Raw genomic sequence first — 26,038 nt, 5'->3', positions numbered from 1 at the left:
TTTTATTTATTTATTCATGAGAGACACAGAGAGAGAAGCAGAGACATAGACAGAGGGAGAAGCAGGCTCCCTGCATGGAGCCTGATGTGGGACTTAATCCCAGGACTCTGGGATCACGACCTGAGCTGGAGACGCTCAACAGCTGAGCCCCCCAGGTGTCCCAAAGTCAACATTTTTAAACAGAATCTACTTAGATATAAAGATAAAATAAACTACAAGCTCCTATTATAATGTTCTTCACCTGTATTTGTTCAAGAAAGGTAATTTTGTTTTCTTTTATGAGCATTTTACCTGTAAGTCTTTTAAATTTGTAATACAACTAATGGCATATTTCCTTTCGATTCTTTTAAAAGACTTAATGTGTTGAGCTTTTTGCTTATTGCATTTTCTTTTCCCTCGTCACTAGCAGTATCATTACCTAGCACATCTTGTTTTTGGTTTTTTTGTTTTTTAAGCATTTATTTGAGAGAGAGAGAGAGCAAGAGAGAGCTAGAGCAGGGGGCTGGGAGAGGGAAAAGCAGGCTCCTCGCTGAGCAGAGATCTGAATGTGGGGCTTGATCCCAGTACCCTGGGACTATGACTTGAGCCAAAGGCAGACACTTAACCGACTGAGCCATCTAGGTACCCCTGAGCACATCTTGTATACTTCTATGACCTGTCATAAATGATCATCCACTTAAAATAAACAAGAGCCCAAAGGAATTGAAGTGTGACAGGCACAAGATTAAATAAAGTGCAACTAGTTTATAAACACTAATAAAAGAACACAGTGGCTCCCAAGAAGCTAATCACTCCAACAAAATAGGCTATGTGCACAATACTTTTTTTCCTCTGTTGTATGGTGCTAAGTTGTAAAATCTATGTATCTTGATGCCTTGTTCACCAATTCTTTACCTGGATTGGTAGGTCATCAAGGATTAGTATACTGGCCACATTTTTCCCTCTATGAGTTTAGTTCTTGTCACATTTTTTTTTTCTGTGAATTTATGTTTGGAGAATTTATCATTCTTCTGATTTATATGAACAGGTCTCTGGGAAATTCACAACTGAGCTCCATTTCTAGTTACCTAAAGATCATTTATATTTATATAATCCACTATCATCTCACATTTGATCTCCTCTACCTTCATACCAATTTTCCTCCTAACTTCAAACTTTTATTTTTATCAAATTAGGTTTTGTAAATAATTTGAAAAGTCACAGAAGCACAAAGCATATAAGTACAAACAGTAATTCCTTGTTTCATACTTTACCAACCTCAAGCATGTCACCACTTTATTTCAGCATCTTCTTGTATTTACCTCCTTTTTCTTTCTCTCTCTTTTTAAAATTTTATTTATTTATTCATAAGAAACACACAGAGAGAAGCAGAGACATAGGCAGAGGGAGGAGAAGCAGGCTTAATGCAGGGAATCCAATATAGGACTCGATCCCAGTACTCCAGGATCACACCCTGAGCCGAAGGCAGATAGATGCTCAACCCCTGAGCCACCCAGGTGTCCCTACCTCCTTATTTCTAAATAATATCCTTGTGTTGACATTTTTTTCCCCCCAATCTGAAATTGATTTCCTGGATATAGGCTATTCTAGTTAAAATCCAAGATCTATACTGTGATTTATGCAAATCAGTTAACTTCTGTGAACTTACTTACCTTGTCTATAAAATGGGGATATTACTATCTGCTCATAGGTTGAGAGAGGATAAAATAAGTAATATATATAATGTATATATATATAATATAATAAATAATATAAATATATATAATGTCCAGAGTATGCACTATATCTTAGCTGCTGTTATTAATAATAACTTCTTGTTATGGAAGATAAAGATTACATACTTTATAATTTCTTGCTCTATCCGTATTCACTTCCACTTGGGCTGCTGCAACAAAATACCAAAGACTTAGGACCCTATATACAACAGAAAGTTAGTTTCACAGTTCTGGAGGTTGGAAGTCTGGGATCAAGGTGCCAGCATAGATAAGTTAGGGCCCTCTTTTGGGTCACAGACTTTTGGTTGTATGCTCAGAGCAGATGGGGATGATCTCTTGGGGCCTCTTCCATCAGAGTACTAATCTCATTTATGGTGGCTTTCCTCTCATGAAGTTATCACTTCCCAAATAACTCACCTCCTAATTATATCACCTTGGGGGTTAGGTACTTGAATGAATTTTGAGGGGTACTTGGTTGGCTCAGTCAGAAGAGCATATGACTCTTGATCTCAGTGTCTTGAATTTAAGCCCCATGTTGGGTATAGAGATTACTAAAAAACAAACAACCACAAAAAAACCCCCCAAAACAAAAGAAATAAACAAGTGAATTTTGGAGAGACATTCAGACCATAGCCATTAGGACTCTGCAAATACTGCTTTTATCAGTCATGTAATATACTATGCCTGCTTTTCCTGGAGCTTTTTTTAGTTTTTTTTTTTTTTTTTTTTTTTTTCCTGGAGCTAATAATTTTCTTTTTCCCCTTCAATTTGCCTAATTTTTCTATGCATGTATCATTATTTCAGTCAGACTTTTTAAAGATTTATTTATTTATTTAAAAGATTTTATTTATTCATGAGGCACACAGAGAGAGAGAGGTAGAGACATAGAGGGAGAAGCAGGCTCCTCATAGGGAGCCTGATGCAGTACTCGAGATCCCTAGACCCAGGATCATGCCCTGAGCTGAGCCACTCAGTCATCCCAGATTTATTTATTGAAGAAAGAGCGAGCTAGCCAGGGGTGTGGCAGAGGGAGAAAGGGAGAATCTCAAGCAGGCTCCTTGAGCCTGCCTCGGGGCTTAATCTCATGACCTTGAGATCATTACCTGAGCCAAAGTCAAAAGAGTTGGACACTCAACTGACTGAGCCATCCAGGCACCCTAGCCTCAGATGGTTCTATCAGAACGGTAAAACTCTTGTTGACATTTTCAGACACATCACATGATTCCTAAGTTTCATTTTTTTCCACATCCCTCCCAGTGCTATCTATCCTCCTGCTGTATAGACCTCCTGTGTACCTGTTTCTGGGACTTCTTTTATTTTTTTTTTAATTTTTAAAAAAGATTTTATTTCTATTTATTTATTCATGAGAGACACAAAGAGAGAGGCAGAGACACAGGCAGAGGGAGAAGCAGGCTCCATGCAGGGAGCCCAATGTGGGACTCTATCCCAGGGCTCCGGGATCATGCCCCTAGCCAAAGGCAGGCGCCCAACCACTGAGCCACCCAGGCATCCCTGTTTCTGGGATTTCTTTGCCATCATTTCAGTGATTCTTTTTGCTTTATTTCTGGTTTGAATTATACATCTCATTCTTTCTTGGTTCATTTCCTTGATCAGGTGAAGCATATCCTTTAGAAGTTTCCTGAGGAAGAGTACATAAAAGGCCAACTTTCTGAGAAGTTGACTGTTTGGAAATGTCTTTATTTAATCTTTATTTAATCCTTTAGATGATGGATAGTTGTTTGAATATGAAATACTAGACTGGAGATTATTTTCTCTTATTTTTAACATAATTGTGTTATTTTAGCTTCCAGTGTTCTTGCTGAGAAACTGATGCCATACTAATTGTGTCTTCCTCCTTTTTTTACCCTCCCCCTTCCTGAACCCATTTCTCTTGGAACTTTCAGAATATTTTATCCATACTCTAAAAATTTTTTTGGTCATTTTATGGTTATGGATAGGCCTTCTCATTAATTGTGCTGTCATTTGGTGGGGCCCTTTAAATGTAAAAACACATGCATTTGAAACCTCATAACTTTACTTAGCTATTGTATTCATAAGAAAAGACTTCAGAGGAAAACGTCTTTTATGCTTTGTCCCATCAGTGAGATACTGAACATCCTGGATCTATTCTCCATTTTTCTTATCGTTTCTTTCCTATCTTTTAGTAGTTTTTTGAACTGTATCTTCCAGTTTTTCTACTGTATTTCTTTGATCCAATGCAGTCTCTACCATCTAGAAACATGATGGGAAATAATACCTCTGAGGGTCAGAGGACAGATTTCAATATTATTGGGGTATACACTGAGTATATACCCAAAAAGGCATCTTAATATACACATTCCTTTATTTACCAGATGATGCATTTGATGTCATCTATTATTCCTTTGTTCCTAACAAACATACCACTAAGATCTCTTAAATGTTTTCATGAGGTCTCTATGTTGTCCGTTTCCTATTTCTATTGCTTATACTATAGGTCTTGATCACTCCTTGCAGAAATATTTTATTTTAAAATCTTTTAAAAAGATTTTATTTATTTATTTATGAGAGACACATAGAGAGAGGCAGAGACATAGGCAGAGGGAGAAGCAGGCTCTCCTCAAAGAGCCCCATGTGGGACTCGATCCAGGATCCCGGGATCACACCCTGAGCAGAAGGCAGATGCTCAACCACTGAGCCACCAAGCGTCCTTGCAGAAATATTTTAATAGTCTTTAAGTTAGATTTTCTCTTTTCCCTTCCTATGACAATCATCTTTATTTACTATTTGCATCATTAAAAACAGAAACATCTCTAAGGAAATAGGGAATAGAGGGCCATAAACTGAGTCTCTGCCATAGCCATGAGATAGCGTCCCTGAAGGAAACATCTGTAGAGTAGGAAACTAACAAAGGTAGTAGAGTTTTATAAAAATCAAGACTTCATTTTAAGGTAGGAACAAGAAGGAAATAAGGCCTAAGAAAGGGTATCAAAATTACCTGATATTGGGCAAACCTAACTTTTGATTGTTTACAATAATTTGGCAAAGGATACTAGTCTATGGGATGTTAAATTGGGGAAGTGTATTATTATAGGACCTACAAGGTTGGTGGAAATGGAATGAGAAGAATCAGATTGGTTTTTTTTTTTAATATTATGTTTATTTATTCATGAGAGACACAGAGACAGAGAGAGGCAGAGAGAGAAGCCGGCTCCATGTAAGTAGCCCAATGTGGGACTTGATCCTGGGACCCCAAGATAATGCCTTGAGCCTAAGGCAGACACTCAACTGCTGAACCACCCAGGTGCCTCTGAAACTGGTTTTGAAGCAACAATAGAGTCAAGAGAAGGAGTGAATTTCGTTTTATTTATTTATTTTTTAATTTTGTTTATTCATAGAGACAGAGAGAGAGAGAGAGAGAGGCAGAGACACAGGCAGAGGGAGAAGCAGGTCCCCTACAGGAAACCCGACGTGGGACTCGATCCCTGGTCTCCAGGATCACACCCCAGGCTGCAGGCGGCGCTAAACCACCACGCCACCGGGGCTGCCCTGAATTTCATTTTAGAATAGAGAAGATCTATACATACTTGGAGTCTGTAGAAAGGGAGATAATGCGGGGCACCTGGCTGGCTCAGTCAGAGGAGCACATGAATCAGTTGTGAGTTTGAGCCCCACATTGAATGTAGGGATTTTTTTTTTTCTTTCAAAGATTTTATTTATTTATTCATGAGAGACACAGAGAGAGGCAGATACATAGACAGAGGGAGAAGCAGGCTCCTTGCAGGAAGCCCGATGTGAGACTCGATCCCGGGACTGGGATCATACCCTGAGCCAAAGGCAGATGCTCAACTGCTGAGCCACCCAGATATCCCAGATGTAGGGATTACTAAAAAAATAAACAAATAAACAAAAACTTCAAAACAAAACAAAAAGTAGAGAGATATTGAAAAGTCGTAGAAATATAGGAAATTAAAGGCTCTGGAGGATTTGGGTAGCAAACAACAGTAATACTGGCAGTGTGACAGACTGAGCAGGGATGAGAATGTCCATAGATGTTTTCCTTTTTTTTTTTTTTTTTTTTTAAAGATTTCATTTATTTATTCATGAGAGACACAGAGAGAGAGAGAGGCAGAGACACAGGCAGAGGGAGAAGCCAGCTCCATGCAGGAGCCTGATATGGGACTTGATCCCGGGACGCCAGGATCACGCCCTGGGCCGAAGGCAGGCGCTAAACCACTGAGCCACCCAGGGATTCCACTTATGTCTTCCTTTTTGGATGAAAAGGCAGGAAGATGGAACTTCTACTAATGTTTTCTGTTTTCTTGGTGTAGTTGGTGAGGTCATGTGCCAAGAAGGGAGTGCATGGGCATTGGAGGAAGTGGAGAAAGTTTGGAATAGTGAATATTATGGGGCTTGCTAAGGAACCATCAGGGAATGAAAATTACCAAGTGGTGGAAAGGACCTTTTACAAAGGTCTTTTATGGAATAGTGCTTACATTCTAAAATGAATTTGAAAAACCAATGTCACCTATAAATATAATTGCTTGAGTTGGCATGATTTTGTATGGTGAGGTCAGTTGTTACTTAATACATACTTTAACCCCATGACAGATGTTTAAGAATTTTATAAGTGGTTTTATTTTTAAATTCTCTTATTGTTTAAGAACAAATCAAAATAGTTCCTTTAGTCACCTTCTGAATAGTATTTATTATTGTAGTGTTAAAATACCATGTAATTATTGTGAAATATGTATTAAATGTTATATATCTTATGGGAGTTTTTTTTCTAATGTCACTTATTTGCTTATTTTAATATTCCTATTTTGTGTGCATGTGTGGGTTATTTCTGTACCTAAGCTTTAATTTCCTTGAGAATAGGATCTAGGTCTTATGCTTTTTTTTCCCCTTCCTCCCATCCTTTGTTACATAGTTACATAATTAATTATATACTGTTCAATTAAATGGATGATAGAATTAAATGGATGGAGTTGTATATATTTTAATCCTTAAAAGAAGCTTAAATTTTCCTTTTCGTGATTTAATATATATATTACTTTTTTCCTGATGTAGAAAAATCCAGTTACACTCTTAAAGGAATTGTCAGCAATAAAGTCTCGATATCAAACTTTGCATGCACGCTTTAAACCAATAGCTGCAGAGCAGAAAGAAACTAAGAACCGCATTTGTGCTACTGTCAATAAGACTATGACCATGATACAAGAACTACAAAAGCAAACAGACCTGGAGGTAATGCTTTCAATTGACAAGTTGGATTTGTAGACTTTTAACTCTGAGTGTCTTTTTGAAAGATAAATCCTTGTTAACTTTCATTTTGAGATTCTGGAGTCAGTTTAACTGTTGATAGAAATGAGATTTTTTTGATTCCTGAAGTATAAAATAGCTCTTTTGTTTTAAAATAAGCATGTCTGGGCACCTGAGTGGCTTAGTCTGTTAAGCATCTGCTCAGTTCATGATCTCAGGGTCCTGGGATCGAACCCTGTAGAGAGCCCTGCTGAGCAGGGAGCCTGCTCGTGCTCTCTTTAATAAATAAATAAAATCTTTTTAAAAAGATTTAAAAAAATAAGCAGGGATGCCTGGGTGGCTCAGTGGTTGAGCGTCTGCCTTTGACACAGGGCGTGATCCCAGGGTCTGGGCTTGAGTCCTGCATCAGGCTCTGTGCAGGGAGCCTGCTTCTCCCTCTGCCCATGTCTCTGCCTCTCTCTCTCTATCTCTCATTAATAAATAAATAAAATCTTAAAAAATAAAAAAATAAGCACGTGGACTTGACGTGGTTAATAAAGAAGTGTGCTATCTTGAATTATATAGCCATGTTAGAAGAGAAAACTTGCTAATACTTATTAAATCTACCAATTTTGTAGTTCCTGTAAGAACTAGTGAAACTGAGAAATGTGGAAAGCATCTATATCAGTGACTTTTCAAATTCTCCTTTTCTTAAATTGGGTTGGAAAAAAAAAAAAAATTGGGTTGGTGAGCTTAGTAAGATGGACCTTCATTCTCTCCCTTCATTCCCCATACTCTTCTGATTTCATGTAAATATCCTTGTAATTATCAGCCTCTATCACTGATTGTGTAAAACTCTTCAGATATAATGGAGTAAAAAAAAAGCAATATGAGCTGACATAGGCACTATATCTCAAATAGCTGACTGAAGGATTTGTAAAATTTTCATTTATTATTAAGGCAAAGTTGAGGGCTTTCAAAAGAAAAGATAGCCTGTATGTAGTTGGAATCATAAAGCAGAACTTAATGATATGAACAAAAGATGGCCAACAGATTTTTATATCTGGTGTCAACTGTAATCATTTTTTTTTTAAAGATTTTATTTATTTATTCATGAGAGACACAGAGAGAGAGAGAGAGAGAGAGAGGATTAGACACAGGCCTAGGGAGAAGCAGGCTCAATGCAGAGAGCCCTACATGGGACTCGATCCTCCTCGGTCTCCAGGATCGCACTCTGGGCTGAAGGCGGCGCTAAACCGCTGAGCCACCCAGGCTGCCCTCAACTGTAATCATTAACTGGTAATAGCTATTTAGAGGGCTGAATTGAGGAACTGTGTCTGGGCATTGCACAAAAGCTATCTGCTGTGGGCATGCAGCTAGGGGCAGCATACATGTTTGTTTGTTTGTTTGTTTTGCCAACCATGAGCTATATTTGGTTTAAGATATTTGAATTATGGGCTTGTAGTGAGAGAAATCTCAAAGGTTGATTACTGAGGTTAATTTGGTCAATAATTCTTTAATATTACGAATGGCAGAAAAGAGAACAATACTTGATTAAAATTATAAAATAATCTTAGATGTATCTCAGATGTTATATGCTTCAGATATTACATCATTGGGAGATGAATAATAGAGGAGGAAAGAGCAATTAAAAAGGGCACAGGGAATAGGAAGTAGGAAACTTAAAACATTAAAGGTGGTGACATATACTAACAAGATGCAAAAAAATATGTATATAACTGTTACAAATATGACTCAAGTTGCATACTCTTCATAGTATGCAATCAGAACTTGAAAATAGGGCATTCCAGATGGCTCAGCAGTTTAGTGCCGCCTTCAGCCCAGGGTGTGATCCTGGAGACCTGGGATCGAGTCCCATGTCAGGCTCCCTGCATGGAGCCTGCTTCTCCTTCTGCCTGTTTCTCTGTCTCTCTCTCTCTCTGTTTCTCTCATGAATAAATAAATAAGATCTTTATTAGAAAAAAAGAAAAAAGAACTTGAAAATAGAGGCACATAAACTTGTTCTAAGGAAACAAATCTTTAGAAGAGATTAGGTATATATAGTTCTGGATGTACGTATCAACATATAAGTATAGAAATCCATAAATTTATTGAAGCACAGGATAAATTTAGGTGAGTGAAAAAAGAGAAAAGTGATATTTGTTTTGTTTTTTAAAAGATTTTATTTATTTATTCATGAGAGACACAGAGAGAGGCAGAGCCATAGGCAGAGAGAAGCAGACTCCATGCAGGGAGCCCAACTTGGGACTCGATCCCAGGACTCCAGGATCATGCCCTGAGATGAAGGCAGATGCCTAACTGCTGAGCCACCCAGGCGTCCCAGAAAAGTGATATTTTGGATATTAACTAAAAATTGTCCCCATTGGATACAATAAATACTTGCTATATTTCTGACTGAGATTTAAAAATGGTGCAGAAAATAGTTATAATAGTAATTTTTAATCATCTAAATATCTATAATGGTCTTCATTCAGTTAAAAGTAGTATCTGCAATGAACAATAATTATATTGAATGTAGAAAGCTAAGGGAGCTTTTACTTTGAATCGTATAATTACAAATAAGGAAAAATGACTAAAAGGTTGGTTATAAACCTTGAAAAAAAGAGATCATATTTTAGATTCAATGATGGTCATATTGCAATATGTTGGATATAGTGGATCTTGTATCTACTACTTTAAAAATGAGATAGTAGAAAGTTTAGAGAAAATTTTCATGATCAAAATGTGGAAGAAAAGGATGACATCTGTAGAGAGTTATAAAACCAGAAATAGTTCTATGAGCCCAGCGTTTAAAGGACATGTAAGGTAGACCTCATAAAGGAAATATTAAAAGAGGTATATCAGGGGTGCCTGGGTGGCTCAGTCAGTTAAGTATCTGCCTTTGGCTTAGTTCATTATCTTTGGGTCCTGGGATCAAGCCCTGCATCGCTGAGCAGGGAGCCTGCTTCTCCCTCTCTCTTTGACACCACCCCACTTGTGTGTCCATGCATGAGCGTGCACTCTCTCTCTGTCTCAAATAAAGAAATAAAATATTTAAAAGGGGGGGCATATCACTCATAGGGACAGTACTGTGAGGATACTTAAGAAAGTCAAATTAAGTCCAGGCTTCTGAAATATTCTAAAATCACCAAAAGGGCCTTTAAAATTATTTTGGGAACATGAAAAACAAGAAAGGGATAAGCCTACTTAGGGCAAATAGTGCTCTGTTTATGTATAGACAACAGAAAACAGTAAAACTGTTCATGTATTACCTTGCTATGATCTATCAAGATGCATAGTTTTTCATTTGCAAGGACAGAAAATATATTTGAATTGATAATACTAAAAAATAGCACATGGATTTATAATACTAAAAAACAAATAGGGAGGTGAGAACAGAAAATGAGGTGAAAGGAAGGGAATATATAAATTTCTTCATCTGTTTAGTTAATATGAAGATGTTAAAGGTTTTTTTTTTTTTTTTTAAGATTATTTGTTTTAGAAAGAAAGTAGGTGAGCAGGGAGAGAAGCAGAGAGAAAGCCGATTCCCTGCTGAGTGGGGAGACCCAAATAGGGCCCTGTCTCCCCACCTACAGATCATGACCTGAGTCAAAACCAAGAGTTGGATGCTTAACTGACTGAGCCAAGCAGGTGCCCCAAGATATTAAGATTTAAATACACTTAATTATAAAGGTGACCACCAAAAGACTAAAAAAAAAAAAAAAAAAAAAAAAAAGACTAGATTTGTTCCAAAATAAAAATTAGCAAAACAAACCCCCAAAACAAATATAATTCAAAAGGTATTAAAAATAGAATGGAGCACCTGGGTGGTGTAGTCAGTTTAGTGTCCAGCTCTTAGCTTAGGCTCAGGTTGTAATCTCAGGGTCATGAGATCGAGCCCCCTCCCTCACATTGGGCTCTGCATTGGTCCTGGAGCCTGCTTAAGATTCTCTTTCTCTCTCCTTCTGCCCACCTTGCTCTTGTGCACACACTCTCATTCTAAAAAAAAAGAAAAACACAAAACCTAAAAACCCAAAGAGTGTGTGGTATTTTACTGAAACATTTGTGTTAAGGAACAAAATTGTCTACGAGTTTTGGATTGGTTAATTCCTGGACAAATTATTTGAAATTTTATGAAATAGGTGGTCTGAAATCTCTTGAATAGTTATCACAAAGAGAAACATGGACTCACAGAGAACAAAGTCTCTCTAGAACCATTTCTATTTTTGAGATAGAAGAAGAAAACTCTGTAATTATTTGGATTGCACTAAGGCATATGATTGTTTTTCTTTTTAGCCATGTGAATATTTTTGGTAAATGTTGATCAGCCAAACCAACAAGGTAGCCCAATCACCACATGTGGCTATGTAAATTAAAATGTAAAGAAATTAAGTAAAATTTAAAAATTCAGTTTTTCATCTACTGATTGATTGGATAGCACAGATATAGGATATTTTCAGCACCACAGAAAGTTCTATCAGACAGCACTGCTCTAGAGATTATTCTGTAGGTATGGTGTTTTCAAGATTTGGTAGTCTCTCTAGAGATGACCTATATAGTTAGAACTTTTTTTTTTTTTTTAAGAGAATCCCTTTTATTTTAACTTATTTATGATAGTCACACAGAGAGAGAGAGAGAGGCAGAGGGAGAAGCAGGCTCCATGCACCGGGAGCCCGATGTGGGATTCGATCCCGGGTCTCCAGGATCGCGCCCTGGGCCAAAGGCAGGTGCCAAACCGCTGCACCACCCAGGGATCCCCTAGTTAGAACTATTTGATTCTTCTTGCTGTACCTCCTATAATTTCCCCATCAATCCTTTGTTTTAGCTAGCCTGTTGGTTAGTACTCTGTGGAAGTCCTTTATAAACTTCCCTTTGTCTTTTCTTCATCCCTTTGCTTTTGCTCCTACCTGCTCTTGGTGGATACTGTTTGCTGGGTGGTTTTCTCAGCTTCTGTTCTCTCCCTTGCTGCCTAATAGAATACTGGTTTTCTTGAGACATGTTCCATCCCTCACTTGTGCTTGAGGCAAAGTTGGTGCTTTCCTCAGCTTACTGGGGTTGTATCTGATTGGCAAGTGGAATGGATTTTCCTTTAACTAACATTAGTTCAGGAATGGGTTTGTAACCCACATGACATGTGAGGAGGAAACGTTTGGAAGTAGGAAATTGAGTTTTTTCACTGCTGAGAGACTCCTGGGAAGAGAAAACTTCTCCTAAACATTGTGTATAGATGTGATGCCTAGCACTGCTCAGGCCATTTTTCCTATCATTCTGAGGATAAAGCCACCAGCAGGGTTATTAGAGAAGGTGGAAGAAACCAAGTCTTACGTTGAGCTGAATAAACCATACCTGAAGTCTGTCTGCCCATTTTTTGTATTTAATGTGCAATGATAATGTTTTGTTATTTATCCATTTTGAAATGTGTTCCTGTTACTTGCAGCTAAAAACATCTCAATTATCCTTCAAAATTTAGCCACATCTCTACTTCTGAGGACTCTTCCAGACTATTTTGTTCATATTTTTTTCAAAATGCTTTTAGAATATGGCATTCAAACGTGACTTTAGTTTTGTTAAATTACAGTCCTTAAACTGTTTGATTTATTGGTCATGTTTCTTCAACTTAATTCCAAGTTCTTTGAAAGCTCAAACATTAAAAATACCCTGTATATATAGACAGCCAAAAATCTTTTCCTAAATTTGTGATTGTAGGCATAGTATGAGTTTATGGAAACTTAAAAAAGAAATTAATTAAATGAAACAGATTTTAAAGATTTTGAAATAAAGATTTTTGTCATTTGTTTTCTAGCTGTCACCACTGACTAAAGAAGAAAAAACTGCAACAGAGCAATTAAAATCTTTCATGTCAGACTTATGAAGAAATTGACTTCAAAAGGGAATTCCAATGGAGAAGAGATTAATTCCAGAAAGATTTAAGAAGATGTCTTGTTAGCACTTGATTGGGGGATGGTGAAGAAGATTTGTCTGGGGTGATTGGATAATGATGCCTTTCATAAGAGAGGGACTATCACAAGGCAGATAATATATGAATAAAGTTTAGCCAAAAGGATGGAATGGGAATAAAGGGATTTAAAAATATATATGCACACAAACTTAGTCTTATAATTTCAGGCAAGGAAGTCACATAACACTGTTTTGCATCTGTTTTTGTGTAATTGGGATAACACTGATGTCCTGGCCTATCATGAAAGGATATTTATGTACTATCAGTCAGTCAGATGTGAATTAGCATGCTTTGGAAATTAAAGGATAGAAAAAATATTTGTATTACATTATGTGTATGATTTTATTTTTGAAAATTCTGATTATAGATAATAGTTACTTTATTGATGAGACTGCTAATATGTGATCTCTAGTCCTCCACAAAAGCTAACTTTAGTAATAATAAATTAGATTTTCTGTGACATCCTCACTTTATTTTCCCTATTCCTTCTGCCTGCTAATGTTAAGCAATGTGAACTCTGCTTTCAAATGCTGCTTGAGATTGTCCCTGTTGTGTATCAAAGTACCTTTGTTCTCCTTCAGCCTGTATTAACTGTAATTGTTCATTCTGTATGAAAGCTAAGAAACTGAAATCAGAGGATCACTGGCAACTACTACTTGCCAGTTTGTGTATATATGTGTTTGTGTGTGAATTTCTCTATTTTTAAATAACTATTGGTATTAAGGTCATCATAGGGATAGATCTTGATACAAAGATGTCAATCACAGGATTATTTATACTAGCAATACACACACATACCTGGCTAATGGCAGGTAAACAGGAAAATAAATCATGGTGTATCCATATATTAAGAAGTCAAGCTGCCCCAGTAACTTATTACTATTAATGTTCTGGGAAATGCTGAAGCTATATTAAATGGGGGAGGGGAAAGCAGAGATTGCAGTTTTGTAGTTAAGATTGTGCTGGTGGCTCAGCAGTGAGTGTCTGCCTTTGGCTCGGGGCATGATCCTAAGGTTTGGGATCGAGTCGCACATCGGGCTCCTAGTGGTGAGCCTGCTTCTCCCTTTACCTATGTCTCTGCCTCTTTCTCTGTGTCTCTCATGAATAAATAAATACAATCTTTAAAAAAAAAAAAAAGATTGGGCTTTGGAGTCTGAGATGTAAATAGCAGTTTTTAAATCCTAGCTATGTGATCCTGAGCAAATCACTTCTGGGTGTCAGGATGGCTGGAAGCACAATGAGATGGTAAAGTGTTTGAGTTTGATAATTAGTTATCCTTCAGTGAATATTTCTGTGTATAATAAAAATGAAGCATTGAAGAGACTAGGAAAAATGCATCAAATGTTAGTTCTGCAGGTTATAGAATTATATTTTCATATAATTAAAAATTTGTTATGAACATATTACTTTGCATTAACAAATTTGTAATACATGACAAGTGGCTGGGAGAGTAGCTTCAGTTAAAATTGTGCCGTGTAGTTTGAATATTTGAAGAACAGAAAACCCTCTTTTTAAAATTAGAAATAAGTCATACTTCAATAACATTTTATTCAGTACTCAGTTAATATTAAGGGGAAGTTTTTGTCATGGAATGGCTCTGGGATGTGATATTGATTGGTAGAATTGAAAAATGTAGCATCATAAAGAAGTCACAACCAGTTTCTGGAATTTTTCCTCTGTAACTTCCTATACAGTTATCTTCTAAATGTTGGTTCTTTCCCTCAGCCCCCTTTAAATTGTTATCTGTGCACTTCTCTATATATTCTTTTGTTTCCCAAGCTTCGTTTATTGACTCCATCAAATTCCCAAATATAACTTCTTCCATTAGATTTAGAATATTCACACTGATCATGTCCAGAGTACTTACTGATATATTTTGTCAATAGCCACTGTTCTGTTACTGGAATTAAAAGTTTGCATCCCGGGATCCCTGGGTGGCGCAGCGGTTTGGCGCCTGCCTTTGGCCCAGGGCGCGATCCTGGAGACCTGGGATCGAATCCCACATCAGGCTCCCAGCGCATGGAGCCTGCTTCTCCCTCTGCCTGTGTCTCTGCCTCTCTCTTTCTCTCTGTATGACTATCATAAATAAATAAAATTAAAAAAAAAAATTTAAAAAAATAAAAAAAATAAAAAAAATAAAAGTTTGCATCCCTTGATCTTTAGCTAATAAAATCTTTCTGAAATATTCATAGTATCCAACCTCCACTTTATCTTCACTCTTACTACCGTTAGATCCTTTACTTCTCATCGTAATTATTTTCTATGGGACTATAGTGTTTTTAAGTCTTAAGTTATAAGTAATACAAATTAATTTTAATTTATACCTTAATACAAATTTAATGTTAGGTAGTTAAAAATATAAGTATGCCTACTCTCCAGAATTGATCTGCAATCTCTTAAGATGTTTCTACATATATGAAAATTAAAAATAATTTTTTTACAAAAATAAGATGATACTATACCTACTCTAGCTGCAGTTTTTTTTTTCATTGTAAATATATTGTGGATATTTTCATGCCACGCATCTATTCTTTTGAACAGCTGTAATATATGGATATATCAGGAGTTTTCCAGTTCCTTATTGATACGCATTGATAAGACTATAATAGGTTAGATTTGCGGGGTTGGGGAAAGGCAGCCAAGTTCTGCCCTGAAGGATTTTTTTTTTTTTTTAAGATTTTAGTTATTCATTTGAGAGAAAGAGCTCAAGCAGGGGGAAAGAGGCAGATGGGGAGGCACACTGCTGCTGAGCAGGGAGCCCCAGGCTGGACTCAATCCCAGGACCCAGGGATCAGGGCCTGAGCCAAAGGCAGACACTTAACCACTCAGTCACCCAGGCATCCTGGCCTTTAAGAGAGGGATTTTAAGGAGGCATATCACAGGTTTCCCAACTCCCATGCCGTAGCTTAGCATCTAGCCAACTACTTTTTTGCTTAAGTTAGCCAGAATCTGACTTTGTGGTTGCAACTAATGACCCCTAACTAATTGTATAGGTTTTCCAATTTTTCACTATTAACGAACTACTCCAATAAATCTTTAAACATTTTTGGATTCTTGGGCAAGTATATCTGTTAGTACAAGAATTTAATATTTATCATATGTAGTAATTTGTCTTATTTTTTTTCACTTCTCATTACTCTTTGAATCCCAAGTACAATACTGTGTTCCACAAATAATTTAATTGAGGTGAAATTCACGTACCAAAATTAAGTAAAACAATTATTAAAGTGTACAATTGAGGGTATTTTAGTACAAATGGTGACGTGCAAACACACAACCATAAAAAATTTCTAGTTAAAGAACTTTTCAGTCACAAATTAATCCTACTAAATTATATCCCTGTCCATGGCTTACCTAGTAAAAAGGAAATCGTTGGGGATCCCTGAGTGGCTCAGTGGTTTGGCCCTGCCTTTGGCCCAGGGCGTGATCCTGGAGTCCCCAGATCCCGCAACGAGTCCCATATCGCTCCCTGCATGGAGCCTGCTTCTCCCTCTGCCTGTGTCTCTGCCTCTTTCTCACTCTCTGTGTCTCTCATGAATAAATAAATAAAATCATTAAAAAAAAATTGTTGCCCATTACAAGATAGTCCAAATCCCTTGATACTTAAGAACTTCTTTCAAGAATATTGCTGATTCTTTACATGTGCACTCTAGATTGGGATAAGTGTAAATAGTTCGCAGTATTTCAGAGGAAAATTTAAATTCAAATTAAGAATTTGATGTAAGCCCTTTGTCTCACACCTTCAATTCCTGCAATCTTAGACGTACATTGCCAGAAAACTGCATGAAGAAGATGCCAACATAGGAAAGCTGAACAGAGGCGACACTTGCATTTTCCGTAGTCCCAGGGCGACAGCTCACCTCAGGCAGCAAGAGATGCAGTGTGGAGTGGTGTGGATCTGACCTCTACAGTCTGGTCCCATTCTCCTAACCCTGAAATGAGAAACTACACCGCCCTAGGCTTCAAAATCTGGAGCTTTGCTGGAGTAGCCGGGGCGGAAGTCTCAATACCCGAGACTCTGGGCTTCTTTCCGGGGCAAGAACTACTAGCCACGAATCCTATACACCATGGTTTCTCAAAGGTGCGGGCCACACAGGCCACCTGCAGCCAAATCAGCGACAGCGGCTGTCGAGGACGTTGATTTCGTAGAGCCGCACCCGAGAATCACAGTCTGAATACCTAGGGGTGTGGCTTCGGAGTAAGTTTCCCACAGCAGTCCAGGTCGTTCCCGTCTTTGGCGCGCTAAAGTTTGAGACCGCGGGGATCCCTGGGTGGCGCAGTGGTTTAAGCGCCTGCTTTTGGCCCAGGGCGTGATCCTGGGGACCCGGTGCATGGAGCCTGCTTCTCCTTCTGCCTGTGTCTCTGCCTCTCTCTCTCTCTGTGACTATATTCTATCATAAATAAATAAAAATTAACGTTTGAGACCGGTGGAGCGCCGCTCTTCCCGGGGAGCGGGGCTGAAGAGGCTGCGCAGAAACAAGCGCCAAGTTCTCAGCCGCCTGTGTTAAGCCGGCGCCAAAGGCACGCAGCGCTGCGCTTGCTAGCAGCCAAATCTCGTGTGCGCCCCCGCACCGCGGGAACTTAGTCGCCCGCCTCTCCACTCCGCTCCCCTAACGCAGCGTCCTGCGCGCATGCGCAGCGCGCCTTCCCTCACCGCCGCGCCTTCGGCTGCCCTGGTTACCGTTAGTGTTTGCGAATTCCCTGCAGCACCTTTTGAGCCGGAGACCGGCGCCGCCGGGCTCTAGCAGCAGTTCCGTACGCGCGCGCTCGCATCACGTGGCGCGTGGCTGCCTCGCGGTTGCCGGCGGCGGCTTAGCCGTGAGGAAGGAGCTGCGGTCACCGCTCGCCCTCCCACTGCGCTCTAGGGCGGGTGCGCGGATAAATATGGCGAAGTGGGGGTAGCTGGCGCGGAACCCGACGCGATGGGGCGCGCAGGTGGGGCGGCCGTCAGAGCTCCCTGACTTGGACGCCGGGCTGTTCTCGTCGGCGACTTGACCTGGCGACCTCGGGCCGGCGCCCAGTAGGTCAGACCACGGACTCCGCGGGTCGCCGAGGGCCCCGCCGAGAACCGGAGGCAATGGATGAACAGAGCGTGGAGGTGAGGGGGTTGAGCAGGGTGGTGGTTAGTTTCCCCCCGCCACCCGCTGAGCGTTCTTTATTTGGGGCGCCCTGCTCCAGTCCTCCCTCTTAGTAGGGCACCCCCACCCGGACGCTGCCGCTGTGGTGAAGGCTGGCCCGATGCGAAGCACGTCGTGCTCGGTCTGCAGCCCTCCAGGTGCCTTGTGTTCTGACCGTTCCCGAAGTCAGGTGGTGCGTATCCTGGCGTTTTCTGGATGTGTTGGCACTGGTACTTATTTCCCAGAGGGTTTTTGCAAACTACAGCCTGGGTAGAGCAAAACTGCAAATTCATTAGATAGACATGCCGTGCACTCGCTACCAGTTCTTGCGAGTTCATGCGCGGATCCCAAACTCCCTCCACATGGAATCATTCCCTCCCACCGGTACGTTTTGAAGACTTCTGCCCTTACTAAATTGAAGGAAGATAGGCTTTTATGATTTTATTTGTGATTTTCCAGAACAACCTATTATTTTACCATCTGCTCTTGTGAGTTCTGATTTCAGATGTTTGGGATATTTACGTAAAGGCCAGGAAAAAAAAAAGATGGCTTATTGAACATAATTATTTAGTAGTTGTCAAATTTTGAACCTTAATACTAAATTCTTCTTAGCGGCAACTCTATTACTGGGCGCTTCACTTGAAAGTAGTTCACCCAGTGGTCTTAATGTCCATTCCCCGCCAGCGTCTGCATGTCACCGGTTCGTTCTTGTTCTGCAGAGTCATGATTAGACTCAAGAACAATTTTCTCCTTAATTCCCCATGCGAAAGTGTTACAAGGTTTTGTAACGTTTTCTTGGTTTAGGAGCGTTTAATTCTCTTGGGAGGCAGTATAAATAAATGTGAGTACTGTAAAAATAAACCTGAAATATACAACAACCTGCGTTTAATTCTGTTTTCTTGTCAGTTATTTCCTAAATGGATTCACCTGGGGCTTGCAAAGAACACTGTTTTTTCTATTTATCTAATTTTTTCTTTTTTTTGCAAAGCCTTCATGGAGCTACCATTAAAATTCTCAGTAGGAGCAGCTCAGGCTCAAGCTAATTGGTGGAGCATCAGGGCAGAAACTTGGATCTCTGGAATCTGTTTTAGTTTCTTTCTTGGTCAGAGTATACTGCCATTAGGATATGTATCTTTTCTAATTTTTTTTTTTTTATTGTAAAGCAATCCAACTCCCCCCGCCCCCCTTGTGGAAATAGCAGGAAAAGTTTTTATTCTCTGTCATACAGTCTGTGTTTTTTTCTTAATGTTATACATCATAAGCATTTTTCTATATCATAATTCAAGAAGTATTTCTAGGGACTCATAATCTGTGTAGTCATAATTTTTTTTGTCAGCTGTTACAATTTTTATAATTGAAACATTGTTGCCATTATAATTTATGCTTCAGTAAAAATATTCATGCATAAGTCTGTGTTTGCATTTCGTGTCCTTTCCTTAGAATAGAACCATTGTGAATCTTAGAAAAAATGCACTTTTTCCAGATGTTCTGAGGCACACTGGACCTTGACCAACCAGTACTGATGTGAAATTTATTAAAACAGATATCATTTCAAAATAAATGTAAATGTTGAGTGAATTACTTTAAATATGCTTTTTACTTTTGATTCGGTAGTCTAATCCTGGTGGACCTTACAAGATCTTTTATTTTTCAGAGCATTGCCGAAGTTTTCCGATGTTTCATTTGTATGGAGAAATTGCGGGATGCACGCCTGTGTCCTCATTGCTCTAAGCTTTGTTGTTTCAGCTGTATCAGAGTAAGTTGTATTTCTTTTTACATGCTCTTAGTGGATATAGGATGTGTTGTAAAAATTAACTTTTATTTTTATTTTTTTTTAAGATTTTATTTATTTATTCATGAGAGACACAGATGCAGGCAGAGACATAGGCAGAGGGAGAAGCAGGCCCCGTGCAGGGAGCCTGAGGTGGGACTCGATCCCAGAACTCCAGGATCACGCCCTGGGCCGAAGGCAGACGCTCAACCACTGAGCCACCCAGGCATCCCTAAAGTTAACTATTTTTTTAAAAATTTTATATTTTGTGTAAAACGTTCCTTAATAGACCATTCATCAGTATACTGCTTAGTACTATGGAGGTGAATAGCCCAGTGATAACTGCCAAGAGATGCCTAGAAATCAAAACCTGCTATAATTTTAGTTTATTTATGTTATTAAATCATTTAACTAATACTTATAAAGTGGCTGCCTGCATAGTGTTTAGGCTTGAGGAATTCTAAGATAAATGGTGAAGTGCTTGTCCTGAAGGAGTTCATGCTGAGAGAATGGACTCTGTTTATATAGAAGAATGTATAGTGTCATGAAGAGGCAGTAACAAAGTGCTGTGAGACTCGAGGGAGAGCTTATTACTGTTGGATGAGAAAAAGCTAGTAATGGGTTCAGAGGCTAAGATTATTATTATTATTTTAAGATTCATTTATTCATGAAAGACAGGCAGAGACATAGGCAGAGGGAGAGGCAAGCTCCCCATGGGGGAGCCCTATATGGGACTGGATCCCAGGACCTTGGGGCTATGACCTGAGCCAAAGGCAGATGCTAAACCACTGAACCACCCAGGTGCTCCCAGAGGCTAAGATTAAAATCATATAATCTTACATGTACAAGAGATTTGAGAGAGTAATATGATCCCTTGGCTTTAAAACTTGAATGTAGGTGAGCCCCTCAAAGTTGTGAGGAAGCCTAAGATGTGAAACAGAAGAATTTATTTTGGTGTGTGGGGTGATTCAGTAGCACATCTGCCAGATCATAGTTGAAAACTGCCCTGCTCACATTAGTCCTAGTAGATTATATCCTTTACAAGAAAATCAAAGCCATCCAACATGATTTTCACCTAAAAATTTCTCTGTGGTTCTTCATTCCTGCCTAAGAAAAATAAATATCCCTTTTTGGGAGTAATATCTGGAACACTTAAATCATTTGCTTCTAATCACACAGCTAGCAAATAATAGAGCTGGATTTGAATCCAGGAAGTCTGGTTTTGGAGCTTGTCTTTGACACTACACATGTGCAGAAGACCTAGGTTTACATATCATCCTAGTTCTTTCACTCATAAACTGAGAAACTCAGCCTTTATTTGATAGTTTTGTTTCTCCAGCCATAGAATGAGATAGCAAGATTTGCCTTATAGGATAGGATGGTGGTGGCTTTAAGTGAGGTAAGTTAAAAGGTAATTTAGAAACTGCAGAGTACTATCCACTTGTATTAATATTTTACTGTTAAAATAGCTAATTATGTTTAATAGACAGGGAAACTGAAGCTAGAGAAATTAGGTAATTGTCTTCTATCACTGTAGTTAATTAAGTGGTAAAGTCTGTCTGGACTCAGTGGTGAAGGTCCAGCATACAGATGACCTGTGGGTATTTCTTTAAATCTTGTTGATTCTTCATTTCTCCGCTGTTACTTCCTCCTGCTCCTTAAAGCAATACATTTAAAATATATTGCTGCTAGCATCCTATAGTTAGAAATGTTTGGGAAAATTTCATCTACTTTGGGAAATTTGGTTTACTCTTGCAGATTTAACTAGGATCTCTGTGTATATGGCTTTTAAATCTATTCTTTCAGCATTTACTTAGCATCTTGAATGTTGTTCCAGATCAAATTTTAGTTTTTCAAATGGGCTTTTTGACTTCTTTTTCTTCTGTTTTGCCAAACTTGAATGAAACCTTTTACACCAATGATTTTTAAGTTTTTTCAGTTACTGCCTCCTGCTTTCACTTCTGTCTGTCCTACCTATTTCTGTAATTGCCATCTTAGGAGAGAAATATAGACATCTATTATCTCATGCTTAGATAATTAGTTATCTTTTAACTGATCTATGTTGAGTCTTTTCTTTGGTTCATTTTATATCCTGCTGCCATATTGGTGTTTTTCAGTAATTTTTTTTTTCCTTCTCAGAAGCCTCAGATTCATTGCCTTAATCCCTTAGAATATTAGCTTTATTCTAACAAATTGGATAATCTGGTTCTAATCTTTCTAAAGCTGTCTTGGTTCCTGAATGTTCACTCACGTGTTTGCTCATTCAACAGATACTAAGAACATGCCTACTTGGAGTTAAGTGTTGACTTCCCAGCGAGTTGACTTCTTTAATAATTGGTTTATAGACAAAAAGGTAAATAGACATATGTTAGATACCAGTAAGTGCTGTGAAGAAAAATGCAGCTGAGTAAGGTATAGCCTGGGGACTTGGAGGAGGGTACGGGCAGGTTGTTAGTTATTTTAGATGGAATGGTCTTGGAAAGATCTCTGAGGAGATGACATTTGAGCAGAGACCAGAATAAAATGTGGGGATGATGTGAATATCTAGGGGAAGAAAGTCCCAGGCAGAGAAATCAGAAGGGGCAAAGTCCCTGTGAGAAATAGCAAAGAAGCCAATGTGGCTGGAGCAGAGTGGACAAAGGGAGAGAGGGAAAGGAGATAAGTTTGGAGATAGAATGTGGAGCCTTGGTAAAGACTTTGAATTTTAACTGTGACGGTAACCATTGAAAGCTTTGGAATGATATGAAGTAATTAATGTTTAAAAACTATCATTTGGGGTGCCTGGGTGACCCAGTTGGTTAAATATCTGCCTTCAGCTCAGGTCATGATCCCTGAGTTCTGGGATTGAGTACTGCATCTGACTCCCTGCTCTGGGGAGTCTGCTTCTTCTGCCTGTCTCTCTCTCTCTGTCTCTGTCTTTCTCATAAATAAAGAAGTTCTTTTTTTTTTTTTTTTTTTTTTTAAGATTTTGTTTATTACTTTGCTATGTAGAAACTGGACTGTAGGCAGGTGGGAGAGGAAGTGAGGAGACCAGTTGGGATGTGAATGGTGGTTTAGACTAGAGTGTAACAGTGGAGGTGGTGAAAAATAGAGCTATTCTGGATATGTTTTGAAGGTAGAGGCAGTGGATTTGCTTATAGATGGGATGTGAGGAAAGTTTTATATGGCATTTTTGTTTTTGTTTTTGTTTTTTTTAATTATAGGCTTTAGGACTTTATTTTTTTTTTTTAAGATTTATTTATTTATTTATGATAGACATAGAGAGAGAGAGAGGCAGAGACACAGGAGGAGGGAGAAGCAGGCTCCATGCCGGGAGCCCGACGTGGGACTCGATCCCGGGACTCCAGGATCACGCCCTGGGCCAAAGGCAGGCGCTAAACCGCTGAGTCACCCAAGGATCCCCTTTATACGGCATTTGGATGAATTAATGGTTTTCTAATATTCTGAGATAGAAGAAATTTGGAGAAGAACAAGTTGGGTAGGCTATAGATGTACAAATTTTTTTTTTTTTTTTTTTTTTTAAGATTTTATTTGAAGGAGAAGAAAGTATGAGCCGAGGGGAGGGGCAGAGGGAGAAGAAGCAGACTCCCTGCTCAGCAGGAAGCCTGACATGGGGCTGGATCACAGGACCCTAGGATCATGACCTGAGCTGAAGGTTACATACTTAACAACTGAACCACCTGTCACTCCCAAGTTATGTCAGGTTTGAGGGTTGTTTTTTGTTTTTGTTTTTTTAGATTTTTATTATACATCTAACTGGAGATGTTGGCAGTTGGAAATATGAATCTGGAGTAGAGAAAGGGGATTTAGAGACAATTACTAGTATGTAGATAGTTTTTTTTTTTTTTTTTTTTAAGATTTTTTTTAAGATTGTATTTATTCATGGGAGACACACACAGAGGCAGAGACATAGGCAGAGGGAGAGGCAGGGTCCCCACAGGGAGCCTGATGTGGGACTCTATCCTAGGATCCTGGGATCACACCCTGAGCCAAAGGCAGACACTCACCCACTGTGCCACCCAGGCACCCAGCATGTAGATAGTATTTAAGACACTTTTTTTTTTTTAAAGACTATTTATTTATTTATTTATTTATTTATGAGAGACAGAGAGGGAGAGAAAGGCAGAGACACAGGCAGAGGGAGAAGCAGGCTCCATGCAGGGAGCCCAATTTGGGACTTGATCCCAGGTCTCCAGGATCAGGCCCTGGGCTGAAGGTGGTGCTAAACCGCTGAGCCACCCGGGCTGCCCGTATTTAAGGCACTTGATGAGATCACCAGATTACCTCATGGGTGAAGATTTTTTAGGTCTGAACTCTGGGGCACTCAACATTTAGAGATCAGGAGGAGGAGGAGGATTCAGCAATGAATAACAAAAAGGAGCCACAAAAGAGGCATCGTAGAGTTCAAGTGAAAATCATGTTTCAGAGAGGAGTAGGTTAACTGTATCTTGTGGTTCTGGCCTGGGAATTGACTCTTGTATTTGAGAATGTGTAGGTCATTGGTAATCTTGAGGAGTAGTTTCAGTGGAACAATGCAGACAAAAACTTGATGGTAGTGAATGGAGGCAAATGAGACAGCAAGTATAAAAATTCTCAGAATTTTGTTGTAAAGGGAAAAAAAAGGCGGTGGGTTGAGAAGGTTTATGTCTCATTGGGACTGAACCAGTAAAGAGAAAACAAGGATGCTGGAGAGATGAGTGGGGAGGGTAATAAACAGGAGCAAAGTTCCTTGAGACTTGGGCACTCCCCCAACCAAATGGTAATACTGTTTATTGTATGCCTTTCCTTTCTCTTCCATCCCATTTCTGTTTGTTGACTATGGAAATTTAACTGTCTGTGACAGGCCAGATACTTGTGTCATTGGGTAAAACAAAGTGGTGTAAACCCATGAATAGACTTGTCCAAAGTCCCATGGTAGCTGTTGACAGACCAAGACTGGACTCACTCCCATTGCTCTACCCATGACTGTCTAGTACCTCCGTACACAATGATGGGAACCAAATGATGGGAACATTGGCTGTATTTTCAGGCTAGGTCTCCTTCATTCTTGCAGCTACTCTCAGTTGATTCTGTCATTATTTGTTCTTATTTTTGTATTTTCTCCCATTTTTTTGCTTCCATTTTTCTTACCCAGTATTTGTTGTTGTTTTGACTCTTGATTTTCAGCATCGGTAGCATTTTATGATTGCCTATAATTACTGATTCTTGTTTTCTTTTTAACTTTGCAGTTTTTAAAAATTAGGTAAAAGTAACATGTAGTAAACTGCACATATTTAAAGTGTACAGTTTGGTAAATTTTGACAAATGTATATATTGAGAAACCATCACTACAATCAAGGTGGTGAACATATCTACAATCCCCCAATGTTTCTTTGTGCCTCTTGGTATTCATTCCCTCCCTCCACTCGTCTTGTTCCCAGGAAACCGCTAAACTGCTGTCACTGTAGATAAATTTGCATTTTTTTGGACTCTTATACAAATGGAATGTTATATTCTCTCATGTCTGGCTTTTTTCACTCAGCAAAATTGTTTAGAAATATATGTATGTTGTGTGGATCAATAGTATTCCTTCTTGTTGCTGAATAGTAGTATCCCATTGTATGTGTATGCCATAATTTGTTTATCCAGTCACCTGTTGGTGGATATAGGGGTTGCTGATCATTTTTGTTATTTATACAGAAAAGTGCTATGAACTTTTTTTTTTAATTGACTTTTAATAGAGGGTGTGTGAGTGAGTGGGGTGAAAGGGAGAAGGAGAAACAGAATCTCAAATGTACGTCCTGCTGAGCTTGGAGTGTGATGTGGAGTTCGATCTCATGACCCAAAATCATGATCTGGGCTGAAATCAAGAGTCAGATGCTCAATTGACTGAGCCACTCAAGCACCCCAGTAACAAACTATTTTGATTACTGTAGCATTGTAACAAATTTTCAAAGTAGGAAATGAGTCTTTTTTTTTTTTAATTGAGATATAACTGACATAAAACATGTTTTAAGTGTACATGATCTTTTTTGGGATAGTTTTGGCTATTTGGGGGTCCCTTAAGTTTCTTTTTGAATTTTATTTATTTATTTATTTATTTATTATTTTTAATTTTTATTTATTTATGATAGTCACACAGAGAGAGAGAGAGAGGCAGAGACACAGCCAGAGGGAGAAGCAGGCTCCATGCACCGGGAGCCCGACGTGGGATTCGATCCTGGGTCTCCAGGACCACGCCCTGGGCCAAAGGCAGGCGCCAAACCGCTGCGCCACC

The 26,038-nt window shown here is 39.0% G+C and overlaps 2 protein-coding genes across 21 annotated transcripts in view; both read left to right on the top strand.

The window, feature by feature from the left end:
- The window catches only part of SKA2 (spindle and kinetochore associated complex subunit 2), a 63,208-nt gene extending 49,177 nt beyond the window's left edge, over nucleotides 1-14,031 (top strand). For 4 of the 7 annotated variants that reach the window (XR_011999725.1, XR_011999724.1, XR_011999726.1 and 1 more), the window contains one exon: nucleotides 12,739-12,876. Coding sequence is in view for 3 of the 7 variants with exons in the window: in XM_072747610.1 (XP_072603711.1) it covers nucleotides 6,765-6,941; nucleotides 12,739-12,807 (246 nt within the window). In the remaining 4 variants the exon portion in view is untranslated. Of the gene's footprint in view, nucleotides 1-6,764; nucleotides 6,942-12,738 lie in introns of all 7 variants that reach the window. The other 3 variants (XM_072747610.1, XM_025996037.2, XM_072747611.1) reach the window with 1 other exon arrangement.
- A 3,474-nt stretch (nucleotides 14,032-17,505) lies between these two features.
- TRIM37 (tripartite motif containing 37) overlaps nucleotides 17,506-26,038 on the top strand; it is a 244,159-nt gene continuing 235,626 nt past the window's right edge. For 4 of the 14 annotated variants that reach the window (XM_072747599.1, XM_072747601.1, XM_072747597.1 and 1 more), the window contains exons 1-2: nucleotides 17,506-17,992; nucleotides 19,666-19,767. In XM_072747599.1, the coding sequence (XP_072603700.1) occupies nucleotides 17,972-17,992; nucleotides 19,666-19,767 (123 nt within the window). In that variant the 5' untranslated portion in view covers nucleotides 17,506-17,971. Of the gene's footprint in view, nucleotides 18,205-19,665; nucleotides 19,768-26,038 lie in introns of all 14 variants that reach the window. The other 10 variants (XM_072747598.1, XM_072747596.1, XM_072747604.1 and 7 more) reach the window with 7 other exon arrangements.

The sequence above is a fragment of the Vulpes vulpes genome, chromosome 2 (assembly GCF_048418805.1).
Source record: "Vulpes vulpes isolate BD-2025 chromosome 2, VulVul3, whole genome shotgun sequence".
NCBI classification, from domain to species: Eukaryota; Metazoa; Chordata; class Mammalia; order Carnivora; family Canidae; genus Vulpes; species Vulpes vulpes.
Note: the sequence above shows the minus strand (reverse complement) of the source record. Positions and strands in the feature narration are given on the sequence as shown.